The following is a 15,129-nucleotide window of genomic DNA, read 5'->3' as shown; positions in this document are numbered from 1 at the left end:
AGTCCTTTAGTGTGCTCAGTCGCTTCAGTCTCGTCAAATTCCTTTCGACCCTATGGACTGTAGCCCTCCAGGCTCCTCTGTCCTCTTAGGAGTAGCATATAGCTTGGTACACTATGAGGAACTTCACAAATGTGAATCACACATGATATGGGGCAGCATCTCTGGAAGCAGCTTCTTATTATTATTATGTTTTTTTAAAGGGAAGGAAGGTGGGTGTGCAAAGTCTGATCTGGGTGGATGGGTGCACCATGTTGGGCAGGTCAGGGACTGCAGGAGATCACTGCCGGGTGCCCAGGGCCTGCGTGGGAAGGACCACAAGGAGGGAGAGAGAAGGAAAGCAAACAAAAGTTCACTTCCCAACAGTTGTGTTTGGGGCCAGGCCCAGTCAGGCCCTGGTTTTAGGGTGGAGGCCAAGGAGCCCCCATGGATTAATGAGCTCCAGGGGCAACTGGGGATTCAGCTTTGTCAAAAGCATCCATTGACCCGGAGCAGTGAGCCATGTGTTTGGTGAGATCTCCAAGGTGCGGCGGCCTGGCACCCGCCCTGGGAGAGCGGCCGCGGCTCCGTCTCCGCCGCAGCGGCAGCGCTCCACTGGTGATGCTGGAAGCCACCCAGGCTGCAGAGGCCACGTGCCTCCCAGCTGCCGGCTGCTGGCCACCTTTGAAACCTTTTTTTCTATTTATAAAGTTAATAATCATTGTAGGAAAAAAAATTAAGTATAAAAAAATAAAAGCGGATTCACAAGCCTATCCCCAGAGGTTTCCATCATCCCACTCTCCTTTGTTCCGTGCAGGTCATGTGAGTCAGGTTGGACTAGGCTATGCTGAGGTAATGTGCAACATGTGAACCAGGGCCTGTCCTATCTCTGCCCACTGTACTCACCTCTCCTTTCTTTCTTTCTTTTTGTTCCCAGTGAGGCAATGTCCTTATTTGTCTATTAATTTTTTTGCACCCTCCCCACCTTGGCATGGGGGACGTTAGTTCCTGGATCAACGATTGAACCTGTGCCCTCTGTGCTGGAAGCCCAGTCTTCATCACGGGACCACCAGGGAGTCCTCACCTCTCCCTTCCTCCTGTTCACGTCCTGGCTCTTAAGGGCAATTAGGATCAGTGCACACTCAGTTGCTCAGTCGTGTCCGACTCTCTGCAACACCACAGACTGTAGCCCGCCAGGCTCCTCTATCCATGGGATTTCCCAGGCAAGAATACTGGAGTGGGTTGCCATGCATTCCTCCAGGGGATCTTCCCAACCCAGGGATCGAACCCCCATCTCTTATATCTACTGCATTGGCTGGTGGGTTCTTTACCACTTAGCACCACCTGGGAAGCCCCCATTAGGATCAGAAACCTTGAGATTTTTATCACCAGGCATGATACCAAGTGTTGCTTAAAGTTAGTTTCTATCGTGATAAGCACATGCCTCCTTCTTCTGTTTTTTGAGCTTTTCAAAATGTGTTAGAACTCAGCATTAACTTTAACTGAATACTCCTTTAATTCTTCTTACTTGCCCTGTTGCCTTTTCATACTGTTCATGGGGTTCTCAAGGCAAGAATACTGAAGTGGTATGCCATTTCCTTCTCCAGCATTTTCCAATGCTGGGAAAGATTTTCCAATGCTGGGAAAGATTGAAGGCAGGAGGAGAAGGGGACGACAGAGGATGAGATGGTTGGATGTCATCACTAACTTGATGGACATGAGTTTGAGCAAGTTTGGGGAGTTGGTAATGGACAGGAAAGCCTGGCATGCTGAAGTTCATGGAGTCACAGAGTTGGACACAACTGAGTGAATAAACTGAACTGAACTTGCCCTGTTGTATTTTTTTAAATACTTAATTATTTATTTGGCTGTGTCGGGTGTTTAGTTGTGGCATATGGGATTTCCTTGAGTCACATGGGGTCTTCTGTTGTTGCTCCAGGGTTTAGTGGCATCAAGGCATGTGGAATCTTAGTTCTCCAACCAGGGATCGAACCTGCATCCCCTGAACTGCAAGGTAGATTCTTAACCACTGGACCACCAGGGAAGTCCTGTGCCCTGTTACATTTTCAAAAGAATGGGAACCACTGGGCTTCCCTGATTTGCCTGTTTTATGTTATATCATCCATCTGCTTAAAAATGTCCAAGGTAGAATAAAAAAGCCAAAGGATAAAGAAAGAAAAAGTTCCTCAAGGCCCAGATTTCAGAGCATTAACTTGGAGTGAAGAATTAGCGGGATGGGGCGGGGGCGGTCTTTGAAGTAAGACCACTCATATAAGGCACACTGCGTTCAGATAATTCTTCTACCACCCAATCACTTAGAGTCATCACTTCTGCCCTGCACTCTGAAAATCGGAGCTTTATTTTCGCTGAGGGAGGAGCTGGGGAGTGCTTTTTGGGGACCTCACCAGATACATTGTCGGGACACCAGCGGGGCCGCTTCTGCATTGTGCTCAGCGGATCCCCAGGGTGTTAGAGCCCAGGGTCCCGGTGACCGCTGGCCCCCCATGCTAGTGGTGCTGATGAATATTTTTTCCTCTCCCCAGAACTGTCTCAACAAACAGCAGTTCCTCACGGCTATCCGCCACCTGCAGCAGTTGCTGAAAGGCCAGGAGACACGCTTCGCTGAGGGCGTCCGTCACATGAAGAGCCGGCTGGCGGCGCTGCAGAGCTCTGTGAGCAAGGCGGGCCCGGATACGCCCCCAGGTGGGTCCCCAGGTCAGCGCCCCGAGCCCGGGGGGTCCTCTCCCTGCTACTATCTCCCATGGCTGGATTGATTCTCAGGCCTTCCCAGCCTCGCCTTCTGTCTGGGGCTGGGTGCTAGGAAGGCATTTGCCACTTTCCCCGCTATCATCGGGGCTTCCCAGGGGACACTAGTAGTAAAGAGCCCATCTGCCAATGCAGGAGATGTAAGAGACTCGGGTTCGATCTCTGGGTCGGAAAGATCCCCCGGAGGAGGAAATGGCAACCCACTCCAGTGTTCTTGACTGGAGAACCCCACGCATAGCTTCTCCAGAGAATGGTCGAAAGGCACAACTTTCAGAGCCTGCATCCCCATCAGGAGAGACCCTAGTTGGTTCATTTTTCTTGTTTTGTCATTTAATAGACTATTTTTTTAGAGCAGTTGTCATTTCACAGCAAACTGAATGAAAAGCAAAGAGGGGTCCCACATACACTCTCCCTGAACACTCATGGCTTCCCCATCATTAATATCTCGCACTCCTGTGGCCCACCGGGTACAGCCCACAAACCAGCACTGCTTCTGTTTTCCAGGCGTGAAAATTATTCCTTTTCCACGAGCCCCCTGTTAGTGCAGTGGGTTGGGCTGGAGGGGCTGCTGAGGGCAATTTGCATTTGTCTCTGCTGCCCTCCCCCCTGCCCCCAGACCCCTTCCCCTGGGGTAGGACTCTGACAGACACTGGGCCTTTCCTGGTTCTCCCAGTAATGGATTGCACGCTGTCAAGGCCTGGCATGGGAGGCTGCATTTCTTCTGGCCTCTCTTCAGGGTGACAGGGGTCAGGGAGCCTGTTGTATGTTTGTTTAAGTCATGACGACTCTGGTGGCTCATGCGGTGAAGAATCTGCCTGCAATATGGGAGACCTGGGAACAATCCCTGGGTTGGGAAGATTCCCTTGGAGAAGGGAACGGCTACCTACTTCAGTATTCTTGCCTTCCCTGGTGGCTCAGGCAGTAAAGGATCTGCCTGCAATTTGGGAGACCTGGTTTGATCCCTGGGTTGGGAAGATCTCCTGGAGGAGGGTGTGGCAACCCACTTCAGTATTCTTGCCTGGAGAATCTCATCGACAGAGGAGCCTGTTGGGCTTCAATACATGGGGTTGCAAAAGTCAGACATGACTGATGGACTAACACTTTTGCTTACATGCACACAGGGTTGTGGGGGTTGGGTGGGGCAGTGGGTTGTCGTATATTTGTTTAAGTCCTCAGCCTGAGGAATATCTGACGTCTTCACTCACTTAAGATGCCTTTCTCAAGGGCCTCCTTGGTGGTGTGAGATGAATTTCCTGGGTTGGATTTTCTACCTTTGCAGACTCTGGTAGCAAATCTAGAGTCTCCACAGCCCTGAGTCAACTCCTGTTTTCTTTGGCTGCATGGGTGCAGAGCTGGACCTGGTGGCCAAATGCCTCACACTTTCCAAGGTGCCGAGAGGCTGTGGCCTTCGCTGAGGCTTGTCCCAGCGTGGCATCCCTCCTTTCGGCTGCAGATGTGGAAATTGAGGCCAAGAAACGTGAGTTAGTGATAGTGGGTTCTGTTCTGGGGATTTTGTTCACTGCTGAGGCTCAACCGCACTGGCCCTTCCTGTTTTCATGGGATCAGAGTGCCTGTGGGTTTCTGGGAGTTTCCAAGAAAAACCTGCAGAAGGGAATTTCTACAACTGCCCTGCCCATCTTTGAGGTCCCTGTCCATGAATACAGAAAAAAAAGGTAAGGGTTTTCCCTGGTAGTCCAGTGACTAAGACTGTGTTCCCAATGCAGGGGACCAGGGATCGATCCCTGGTCAGGGAACTGGATCCCACAACTGAAAAAAAGATCCTTCATGCCGTAGCCAAGACTGAAGATCCTATGTACTGCAACTAAGACCCAGCACAGCCAAATAAATACATATATATGTGTGTATATATATATATATATATATTTAAAAAGAAACATAGCTATGGTTAAATTACTAATCCTCTTGCTGCTGGGTTCAAGGTCTTTCTTTCCTGAGCTATGTGAGACCTTTTTAAAGTGGCCAATTCTTGGGACATTCCTGGTGGTCTAGTGGTTAAGACTCTGCACTACGGTCATGGGTTCAGGATCAGGGAACCAGGATCCCACAGGACACACCTTAAAAAAAAAAAGTGGCCAATTCTCTTTTTAAAGAATCGCTGCCATGCATTTTGTCTTCTCGTGCGTTGGACATGGGGGCGGGCAGCTGTCAGCACCGCCTTGCAGGGTAAAGGGCGCTGACAGGTGCCCAGGGGAAGCCAGAGGCTTGCCCCAGATCACACTGCAGGCAGAAGGAAAATTACCTTTTCTTTTTTTTAAAAGGGCATTTGCTTGGGAGTCAGGAAGAATAATTTCCAGTCCCGGAGAATTCTTGGCCTTCTTTCCGGTTTATTTCTGAGTATCTCCCTCCTATTTTCCCAGCCTTTCTTTCCTGAAAACTTTACAGTCCATCAGCTTTAGGACTTATCTCCGCAGCCTCATTCCAATAACGTCCCTAGATCGCCAGGATTGATTTCCTGCTGAGCTCTTTCTTACACGTTACATCCTCTGGGATGGTGGAGGCCCTGTAGGCTCACCAAGAGACGATCATGATGAAATGAACCAGCCAAGGGGCATGTCTTCCCACCCAACAGAATCCTTTGGCTACTATTTGGGAAATGCCTGAAAATTGATTTTTATTGAATCTGTATCCATTCATTGGGACTTCCCAGGTGGTGCTCTTGGTAAAGAACCACCTGCCAATGCAGGAGGCACAAGAGATGTGGATTCGATCCCAGGATTGGGAAGATGCCCTGGAGGAGGGTACAGCAACCCACTGCAGTATTCTTGCCGAAAGAGTCCCATGGACAGAGGAGCCTGCCGTGCTACGGTCCATGGGGTCACAAAGAGTCGGACACGACTGCAGCAACTTTGCATGCACATCCATTCACTAAGTCTGATGACATGTTTGGGGGCCTGCTCAGGTAGCTCAAATGGTAAACAATCTGCCGCAATGCAGGAGACTCAGGTTTGATCCTTGCATTATGGAGCCATGTGGAGATATGATTCCATCCATTCTCATACCATTTGCCTGTGAGTTGCTCCAGCGGCTAAGTTTTCTTTGAGGGTTTTAAAGATGTCTCTTCCCCAGAGAGACCCTACTCCTTTCCCCCAAAGCATTTTGAATCCTCTTCAGCACAATAGAGTAGGAGATTTTTCAAAGAGAAATATAAAGTTGTGGACTTGCAGGGACTGAAGCAGCGAGCTGGGGGTGCCCAAGTGTTGGGATGTGGGTTCGCCTGGCTTTCTGCTCACAAGGTCATTACCGTGGGTGCTCACTTGGAAGTTCACTAACAGAAGGTCACGTGTCAATTGTCAAACGTTCTCCAGGACCCAAAGGGCACTGAGAGTCCTCAGGGAGTGAACCAGCTCCCACTCTTCTCCCAGGACACGGGGGTGGGGATATGGGGCAGAGATGCAAGTGGCTGCTCCCCCGCCCCTGGAGCGATGTGTGGGCAGATGCTGTCCTCCTAGTAGATGCTGAGCTGTTCTCCATCACAAACTACAGCCTACACAGCTGAAGCAACAGCTTTGTTTTCATCTGTCTAAAACCCTGAAAGTACTTTTACAAATGCCATTTGGATCTTACCTTAAAAACGAGTTAGAAGTGACTCCGAATTTCCAGCTCAGACAAATCTGAACCCAAGCTGTCCTAACTTGGGGCAGCCTTCCTTTAGACCAGCGTGGACCATGAGTGGAGCTTGGCTGCAGGTTGGGGAGGAACAGGGACCGCCTCCCCTCTCCAGCCCCGTTGCACACCAAGAGCAAGTTACGCGGCCTTTTGTCTCCTCTGGGATGCCACGTGACACGGCTGTCTCTCACTCCCTATTGCCTCTCTGTCTTCATGCCCAGTTGCTGTCCACTTGTTCATGCCACTGCAGTCGTGGTGGTCTCCCGGACATTCCTTAGACTTGCCAGGCACATGCCTATCTCACGGCCTTTGCACTGACTTGATCCCTCTATCTTCCTTGGATACCTGCATGGTCATGCCTTTAGCTTCTTCAGCTCTTTGTCCCAAGGAGCTCTCCCCTGACCACTATACCCAAAATACACCCCTCCTCTGGCTTCCCCTATGCTATTCCCTACTTTATTTTCTACATGGCACTTGTCACCTCTTGTTACACTCTGCCATTTGCTTGTGGATCTTGCTTGTCGAGTGTCTTCCCTGATGGAAGGAGGCTTCCCGAGAGCTGAGTTTCATCTGTTTGTTCACTAATTGTCTCAAACTCCTAACAGGGTGCCTGGCAGACAGTAAGAATACAATAAACAATTTTTCATTCACTCATTTGGTCAAGAATTATTTACCAGGTTTTCACTACACGCTGGTGACGGGGATACACATGGGACAGGAGGTCAGGTGAGGTCTCTGCCCCCCTGGAACTTCTGAGGGGTAGACTGACATCAAATGTACAAACAAACATGTCGATAAGAAATGCCAACCGTTACAAACATTATAAGAAAGTCAAATGAGGTCATGGGCAGGGGAGGAATCTTAGTGGATCATGATGGTCAGAGAATACCCTGGAAGGCGGTGGGCATTCAAGTCAAGACCTAGATAGTGAGAAGCCGCCAGAGATGGGCAGTCCTGGGGGAGAAAACATTCTAGGCAGAGAAAAGGGCAAAAACCAGGGCCTGGAGATGGGGCTGTAAATGGCCTGTCTGGGAGAACCAAGGAGACCCTGGGGAGCTGGGGCTCTGAGAGAGCAGAAGGAGCAAGTGGGCCCTGCAGGGGTCCCAGCTCCCACCCTCCCACAGTGCCAGGCCCTGCACACGAGAGTGTGTCTGAGCCACCATCTCCTCATCTGTCACCAAGTGGGCATGCATTACCTGTGCCCGAGAGTGCTTTGAGTATTTAGTGACAGGTAGTATTTTGAATGTGCAGTCCAAGGACTTCCCTGCCAGTCCAGTGGCTAGGCCTCCGAGCTGTCACTGCCAAGGGCTTGAGTTAGATCATTTATCGGGGAACTAAGACCCTGCAAGCTTTGTGGTGCAGCCAAAAAATGTAATAAAAAATAGGAAGTGGAGCCCAGTGCACAGCTTGTAGCAGGCGCTCAGCCTGAGGGTGCTGAGGGTGAGAAGCTTGTGATCCAGTTTGTTGTTGTTTAGTCACTAAGTCGTGTCTGATTCTTTTGTGACCCTATGTCTGTAGCCCTCCAGGCTCCTCTGTCTGTGGGATTTCCCAGGCAAGAATACTAGAGTGTGTTGCCAATTCCTTCTTCAGGGGATATTCCCAACCCAGGATCAAATCCGCATCTCCTGCGTTGGCAGGCAGATTCTTTCAGCTGAACCACTGGGGAAGCCCACTGTAATCCAGTTGTTGCTCTTCAGTCACTCAGTCTTGTCTGGCTTTTTGCAAACCCATGGTCTGCAGCACGCCAGGCTTCCCTGTCCTTCACTATCTGCCGAAGGTTGCTCAAATTCATGTCCATCGAGTCGGTGACGCCATCCAGCCATCTCATCCTCTGTTGCCCCCTTGTCCTCCTGCCCTCAATCTTTCCCAGCATCAGGGCCTTTTATAGTGAGTTGGTTCTTCGCATCAAATGGCCAAAGACCTGGAGCTTCAGCTTCAGCATCATGAATATTCAGGATTGATTTCCTTTAGGACTGACTGGTTTGATCTCTTTGATGTCCAAGGGACTCTCAAGAGTCTTCTCTAGCACCGTAATTCCAAAGCATCAGTCTGCACTCAGCCTTCCTTATAGATTGTAATGTAGAATGATGTCTAAATGCTTGTGGGCCTTCGTTTCTTCCTTACAGTTTCCTGCCCTGCTCTGAATGCCCCTCTGGATGGCAGAAAGTTTGGAAGCAAGTACTTAGTGGATCACGAAGTCCATTTTACTTGCAATCCTGGCTTCCGGCTGGTTGGGCCCAGCAGTGTGGTGTGTCTTCCCAACGGCACCTGGACGGGGGAGCAACCCCGCTGTAAAGGTACAGTCCCTCCTTCCCAGGGGCCTGCTGGATGGGAGGGGTCATTCCAGGGGACACTTTCTCCCTGATTTTTCAACACAGAGCCACAGCCAGGCTGTCTGATGACTCACTCCATGCCTGGCCTGGGCTGGCCTCTATCTCCAGAATCCCTTGCCAGACCCTCTCAATGATTTAGTCCTGTTTTACCTATAGGGAAATGGATGCATAGAGAGGTGAAGGAATTTGCCCAAGGTCACACAGCTAAAGGACAAGCTGAACTGATTGACATATGCTCTCATCCCAGAGCTGGGGCAAGAAGCCTTCTGTGGATTGGGGAGGGGCCAGGGGAGATACTTCGGAGAGATGTTCCTTATCTGGACTGCCTTGCTCTGGGGCTGCAGTTTGATGGCGAGGTTCTGGGTGATCGATATGCTGAGGAAATTTCTCAGGTGTCCCTTGTGACTGCATTGGGGCTTGGTGTAGACAGGCTGCAGGAGAAACCATTTAGCTGAGAAGGACGCATGAAAAGGCTTCTTTTTCCTCTGTGCTAATCTTGAAAACAGTACTTTTTTTTTTAATTGGAGGATAATTGCTTTACAATATTGTGTTGGCTTCTTCCATACAACAACATGAATCAGCCACAAGTACGCATATGTCCCTCCCCTCCTGAACCTCCCCGCTGCCTCTCATGGCTTCCCACCCCTCACGGTTGTCACAGAGCACCAGGCTGAGCTCCTGTGCTACACAGCAGCTCCCCACCGGCTCTCTGTTTGACATGTAGCGGATATGCGTCTGTGCTCCTCTCTCAATGCATCCCATCCTCTCCTTCCCCCACTGTGTCCAAAGTCTGTTCTGTAAATCTTCATTTTTACGCCTGTCCTGCAAATAGGTTCATCAGTACCAATTTTCTAGATTCCATATATATGCTTTAATATATGAATTGTGTTTTTCTCTTTCTGATTTACTTCACTCTGTATAACAAGCCATCCATCTCATTGGAACTGACTCAAATGCATTCCTTTTTGTGGCTGAGTAACATTCCATTGTGTATATGCACCGCACCTTCTTTATCCATTCATCCGCTGATGGACATCAAGGCTGCTCCCATGTCCTAGCTATTGTAAATAGTGCTCCTGTGAACATTGGGGTACACGTGTCTTTTTCAATTATGGCTTTCTCAGCCTATATGTCCAGTAGCAGGGTTGCTGGGTCATAATGTAGTTTTATTCCTAGTTTTTGAAAATAATTTCCATACTGTTCTCCTAGTGGCTGTATCAGTTTACATTCTCACCACCAGTGCAAGAGGGTGCCTTTTTCTTCACACCCTCTCCAGCATTTATTGCTTGTAGATTTTTTGATGATGGCCTTTCTGAAGGTGTGAGGTGATACTTCATTGCAGTTTTGATTTGAATTTCTCTAATAATGAATGATGTTGAGCACCTTTTCATGGAAAACAGTACTTTTTTGAGGTAGAGGAAAATCAGCCATGGCACACATAATTTGTTGGCTTTTCAAAAGTATGTGGTCAAGGACTTCCCTGGCCATCCCGTGATTGAGACTCCATGATTGCACCTCAGAGGGCACAGGTTTGATCCCAGGATGAGGAACTAAGTTCCTACATGTCAACTGGCATGGTCAAAGAAAAAAAGTATATGGTCAAAATATCATGGATACCAGTCATTTTCAGAACAAGATTCATGGGACTTCTGCTGGGGCAGAATGTCCATGACTTGCCCAAGCTTTGAAGGGGAAAATGCAAATGTTACATAAATATCAGTAAGTTTAGGGAATTCCCTGGTGGTCCAGTGGCTAAAACTCTGTGCCCAAGATACAGGGGGGCTGGGTTTGATCCCTGGTCAGGGAACTAGTTCCCACATGCCACAACTAAGACTCTATGCAGCCAAATAAATAAAAATAAATATTAAAAAAAAAATATCAGTAAGTTTATTGTGAAGAGTAGCTTGGAGAGGACTTCTAGTGCATGAATAACTTGAAAATATAAATGAACATCAGGAAAACAGGCCATCTCTAAAGACAAAAGCGGGTTGATATGACAGGCCCTGGGCAACTGGAACCATATTCACGGACCTAGACTTCCATTTCCCATCTCCTGGAAAGAACCATGGTTTGAAGGTTGATGATAGGTATCAGCTCTCAGAGTTATCTGGGAACCACCCAGGAAATCAAGCCATGTGACCTGCAAACACTGAAAATGCCAATATCTGGACTTAGCCTTGACCTTGAAGGCTCTCCATCCAGGATCAGCCCCTTATGTGTGCTCAGCTATGGCAGATGTGGGACTGCAGCAGCATTTCATTGTCATTGCTTTGGGTGTCTGTACTTTTAACTTCTAATTCTCCAAGCCGGGCTTCAGCAATACGTGAACCGTGAACTTCCAGATGTTCAAGCTGGTTTTAGAAAAGGCAGAGGAACCACAGATCAAATTGCCAACATCTGCTGGATCATCGAAAAAGCAAGAGAGCTCCAGAAAAACATCTGTTTCTGCTTTATTCACTATGCCAAAGCCTTTGACTGTGTGGTTCACAATAAACTGTGGAAAATTCTGAAGGAGATGGAAATACCAGACCACCTGACCTGCCTCTTTAGAAACCTGTATGCAGGTCAGGAAGCAACAGTTAGAACTGGACTTGGAACAACAGACTGGTTCCAAATCAGAAAAGGAGTACGTCAAGGCTGTATATTGTCACCCTGCTTATTTAACTTCTATGCAGAGTACATCATGAGAAGCACTGGGCTGGAGGAAGTACAAGCTGAAATCAAGATTGCTGGGAGAAATATCAATAACCTCAGATATGCAGATGACACCACCCTTATGGCAGAAAGCAAAGAAGAACTAAACTCTTGATGAAAGTGAAAGAGGAGAGTGAAAAAGTTGGCTTAAAATTCAACATTCAGAAAACTAAGATCATGGCATCCAGTCCCATCACTTCATGGCAAATAGATGGGGAAACAGTGGAAACAGTGGCTGACTTTATTTTTGGGGCTCCAAAATCACTGCAGATGGTTATTGCTGCCATGAAATTAAAAGACGCTTACTCCTTGGAAGGAAAGTAGTTAGCATATTAAAAAGTAGAGACATTACTTTGCCAACAAAGGTCCATCTAGTCAAGGCTATTGTTTTTCCAGTAGTCATGTGTGGATGTGAGAGTTGGACTATAAAGAAAGCTGAGTGCTGAAGAATTGATGCTTTTGGACTGTGGTGTTGGAGAAGACTCTTGAGAGTCCCTTGGACTGCAAGGAGATCCAACCAGTCCATCCTAAAGGAGATCAGTCCTGGGTGTTTATTGGAAGGACTGATGTTGAAGCTGAAACTCCAGTACTTTGGCCACCTGATGTGAAGAGCTGACTTATTAGAAAAGACTCTGATGCTGGGAAAGATTGAAGGCAGGAGGAGAAGGGTACAATGGAGGGTAGATGGTTGGATGGCATCACCGACTCAATGGACATGAGTTTGGGTGGACTCTGGGAGTTGGTGATAGACAGGGAGGCCTGGCGTGCTGTGGTTCATGGGGTTGCAAAGAGTCGGACACGACTGAACAACTGAACTGAACTTCTAACTTGGGGCTTCCCTGCTGGCTCAGCTGGTAAAGAATCTGCCTGCAATGCAGGAGACCTGGGTTTGATCCCTGGGTTGGGAAGATCCCCTGGAGAAGGGAATGGCTACCCACTCCAGTATTCTGGCCTGGAGAATTCTTTGGACTGTATAGTCCGTGGGGTCACAAAGAGTCAGACTAGCATTGAGTTACAGACCTCAGTTGGTTTCTTTCTCTGAGCACTGGGTGCCTCTGATGGCCACTCCATCTTCCATGAGGTGTGTGGGCATCTCACCTCTTGGTTCCCTTGTCGTGGACACCTGGATGACAGTCCCCTCCCCATCACCACCAGCAGTGCTGATGAAGTCTTCTTTTCCGCACATCTTTGTCTCTGGGCCGTGTCTCTGGGCTGGAGTTGGGGCAGTTGGTTGTATGCTCACTTCCTTTGGACCAAGTGCTGTCGTGTTGTTCTTCACAAGAACGAGGCCAGTCCCTGCTCTCCTGGTAGTGCTGTGGACAGAAGCACATTCTACCCTTGTGTGAATTTTTCTTTCTTGCTCAGGTCTTATCCATATTTGGCCCTCAGTTGTGATACACATTTACAGCGAGCATCATCTGGTTTGAATGAAAAGATGGGTTCATAAGAGAAGAGAGCTGAAAAAATGCATATTTAGGCAGATAAATAAGAAACACTGGAGGCTCAGGAATGTAGTCATAAGTGGCTTGAGCAAAGGGATCCATTGTTGCTTGACAAAGTTGGGACCCATAGGAGCCCAATGTCATAGCGTAAATATGTGTCATATGTTATGCATGTATATTAATGTATATATGCATTAATATATGAAATTTGTTTTCTAATTTACTTCAATCTGTATAACAGGCTCTAGATTCATCCACCTCACTGGAACTGACTCAAATTCTTTTTTACGGCTGAGTAATATCCATTCATTTGTCGATGGGCATCTAGGTTGCTTCTGTGGCCTAGCTGTTGTAAATAGTGCCTTCTCAGAGGATCCTGGGTATGTCTGCCAGCTGCCCTCCTGAGCTTACACCTATTAATTATATAATAGCACCTCACCTCCTTGCAGCAGGACCAACCCTCTTAGTGGAAAATGGAGTCTTACTGTATCATGGCCTGTGTGCTGCGGATCCCAAACTTTCAGGCGCTCCAGGATCACCCAGAAAGCTTATAAAACATAAGTCCTGATGCCCCAACAAGTTTACTGAGTTGGGTGAGATCGTTATGGATAGGCCTTGGGAAATCTGCATTTTTCATATGATTGTGATGTTAACTGAATTTTAAGAAACACTAAAAACGCTGGTTTTTGCCACTGCCAGAAGCAGGAAGGATATTGAACATTTTGAGGCACTGATGCAATTGGACCCTCGCCAATCAGGACTGCAAGCTGTAAGCCAGCAGTAGGGTATGACCAGGTGAGACATACTAGTCATGCTCACCTCCATCTGCACTGATGTTTTGGGAAGGCTGAGCCAGCCCTGACAAACATCAGGGCACCCAGTCCCACCAAGCAGGCCCCTCTCCTGAGATGTGGAGCTCATCCTCCCTGGAGGACCACTGCCCAGCATGGCCAGCAAGTCTACTGGCCTTTCCCCTTGTCCAACACGGTGCTTCTCATTCTCCACCTTGAACGTCCCAGCTCATTCCAGAGTCGCCGTGTGTTCTTGGTCTCCCCTGTCCTCCCAGCCTCCTCCCCAACCATCAGTCCTTCTTCCTTGACCTCCATGCCTGAGGACGGCTTGCAGCAGCCCATCCTGGACTTCTGTGAGGGCCACAATTATTATCTAAAAGCCTGAGAAGAACTGGCTCAGGGAATGAGGTGGCAGCTAGTCCATGCTGAAATTTTAGAGGGATGTTTTTCATCTTAGGTGCTTCCCTGGTGGTTTAGATGGTAAAGAGTCCACCTGCAATGGAGTTCGATCCCTGGGTCAGGAAGATCCCTTGGAGAAGGGAATGGCTACCCACTTCAGTATTCTTGCCTGGAGAATTCCACAGACAGAGGAGCCTGGTGGGCTACAATCCATGGGGTCACAAGTCGGACACAACTGAGCAACTAACACTTTCATCCTATGGTTTAAGTGTAAACTGGACATGGAGCTCCCCCTTGGGTGGTGATGGAACAGAAACACTGGTGTCACAACCAAGGTGCCCCATCAGCTGCTGGGCAGGACCCTTTCCCAAGAGAGTGGACGGTGCTTGATCGACACTTCTGTTCTCAGCAGGAGTTTATCTAATGGATGCTATTTCCAGTAAAAGCCTCAAAAGGGTGCCACTCAAACCTGTCAAAAAGGAGAAATAGTGCTTCTACCTGCTGTTTGGTGGGACAGCGTTGATGGGGGGACAGGACATGGGCTGGAGTTCAACAATCCAACGGGCCCTTCTCCCCACCTCAGAGTGGCCCTAGAATCCCACGAGTGGCTACTGCTTATACACTTCATTTACCTTCTCAGGAGTCTTGTAGTCACTCTGTGTGTGACTACAGTGGGGAGATCATCTTCTTGTTTACAGGGAACTAATCTCAAGATGCCAAACCTCGGTGTCGCTGAAAAATTTGGGAGTGCTTTAATAATTGCCCAGCCTCCCATCCAGTCAACCGCTTGAAGGAAGGTGATGAACCCAACTTGGCATGAGAGCAGATGACACATAATTACACATTAAAAATGCAGAGGTAGGCTCCGGAACTCCAGAATGGAAAGCAGCCATTTAGCTTCCTGGATTAGTTCCCTGTTTCCCTTCTTAGTCAGAAGAGCATATTTTTAAGATTTGAAGCTTCCTGAACTGAGGAAATCATAACCACAGACCTTGTCCCTTGGACAACATGGGTAACCAAAAAACAGCACGAGAGGAATAAACACCCTTGTCCACCATGGTGGGGAAAAGAAATTTACTTTTTTCATGCCCATCCTCCTCT

At 48.4% G+C, this 15,129-nt stretch overlaps 1 protein-coding gene across 2 annotated transcripts in view; it reads left to right on the top strand.

The window, feature by feature from the left end:
* Positions 1–15,129, top strand: part of FBLN7 (fibulin 7) — a 57,213-nt gene that overhangs the window by 21,390 nt on the left and 20,694 nt on the right. For both annotated transcript variants that reach the window (XM_055539052.1, XM_055539051.1), the window contains exons 2-3: positions 2,520–2,679; positions 8,496–8,666. In XM_055539052.1, the coding sequence (XP_055395027.1) occupies positions 2,520–2,679; positions 8,496–8,666 (331 nt within the window). The remainder of the gene's footprint in view (positions 1–2,519; positions 2,680–8,495; positions 8,667–15,129) is intronic.

Source organism: Bubalus kerabau, chromosome 11, assembly GCF_029407905.1.
Source record: "Bubalus kerabau isolate K-KA32 ecotype Philippines breed swamp buffalo chromosome 11, PCC_UOA_SB_1v2, whole genome shotgun sequence".
Taxonomy (NCBI): Eukaryota; Metazoa; Chordata; class Mammalia; order Artiodactyla; family Bovidae; genus Bubalus; species Bubalus kerabau.
The sequence above is the reverse complement of the archived record's forward strand: the minus strand, read 5'-3'. Positions and strand labels throughout refer to the sequence as shown.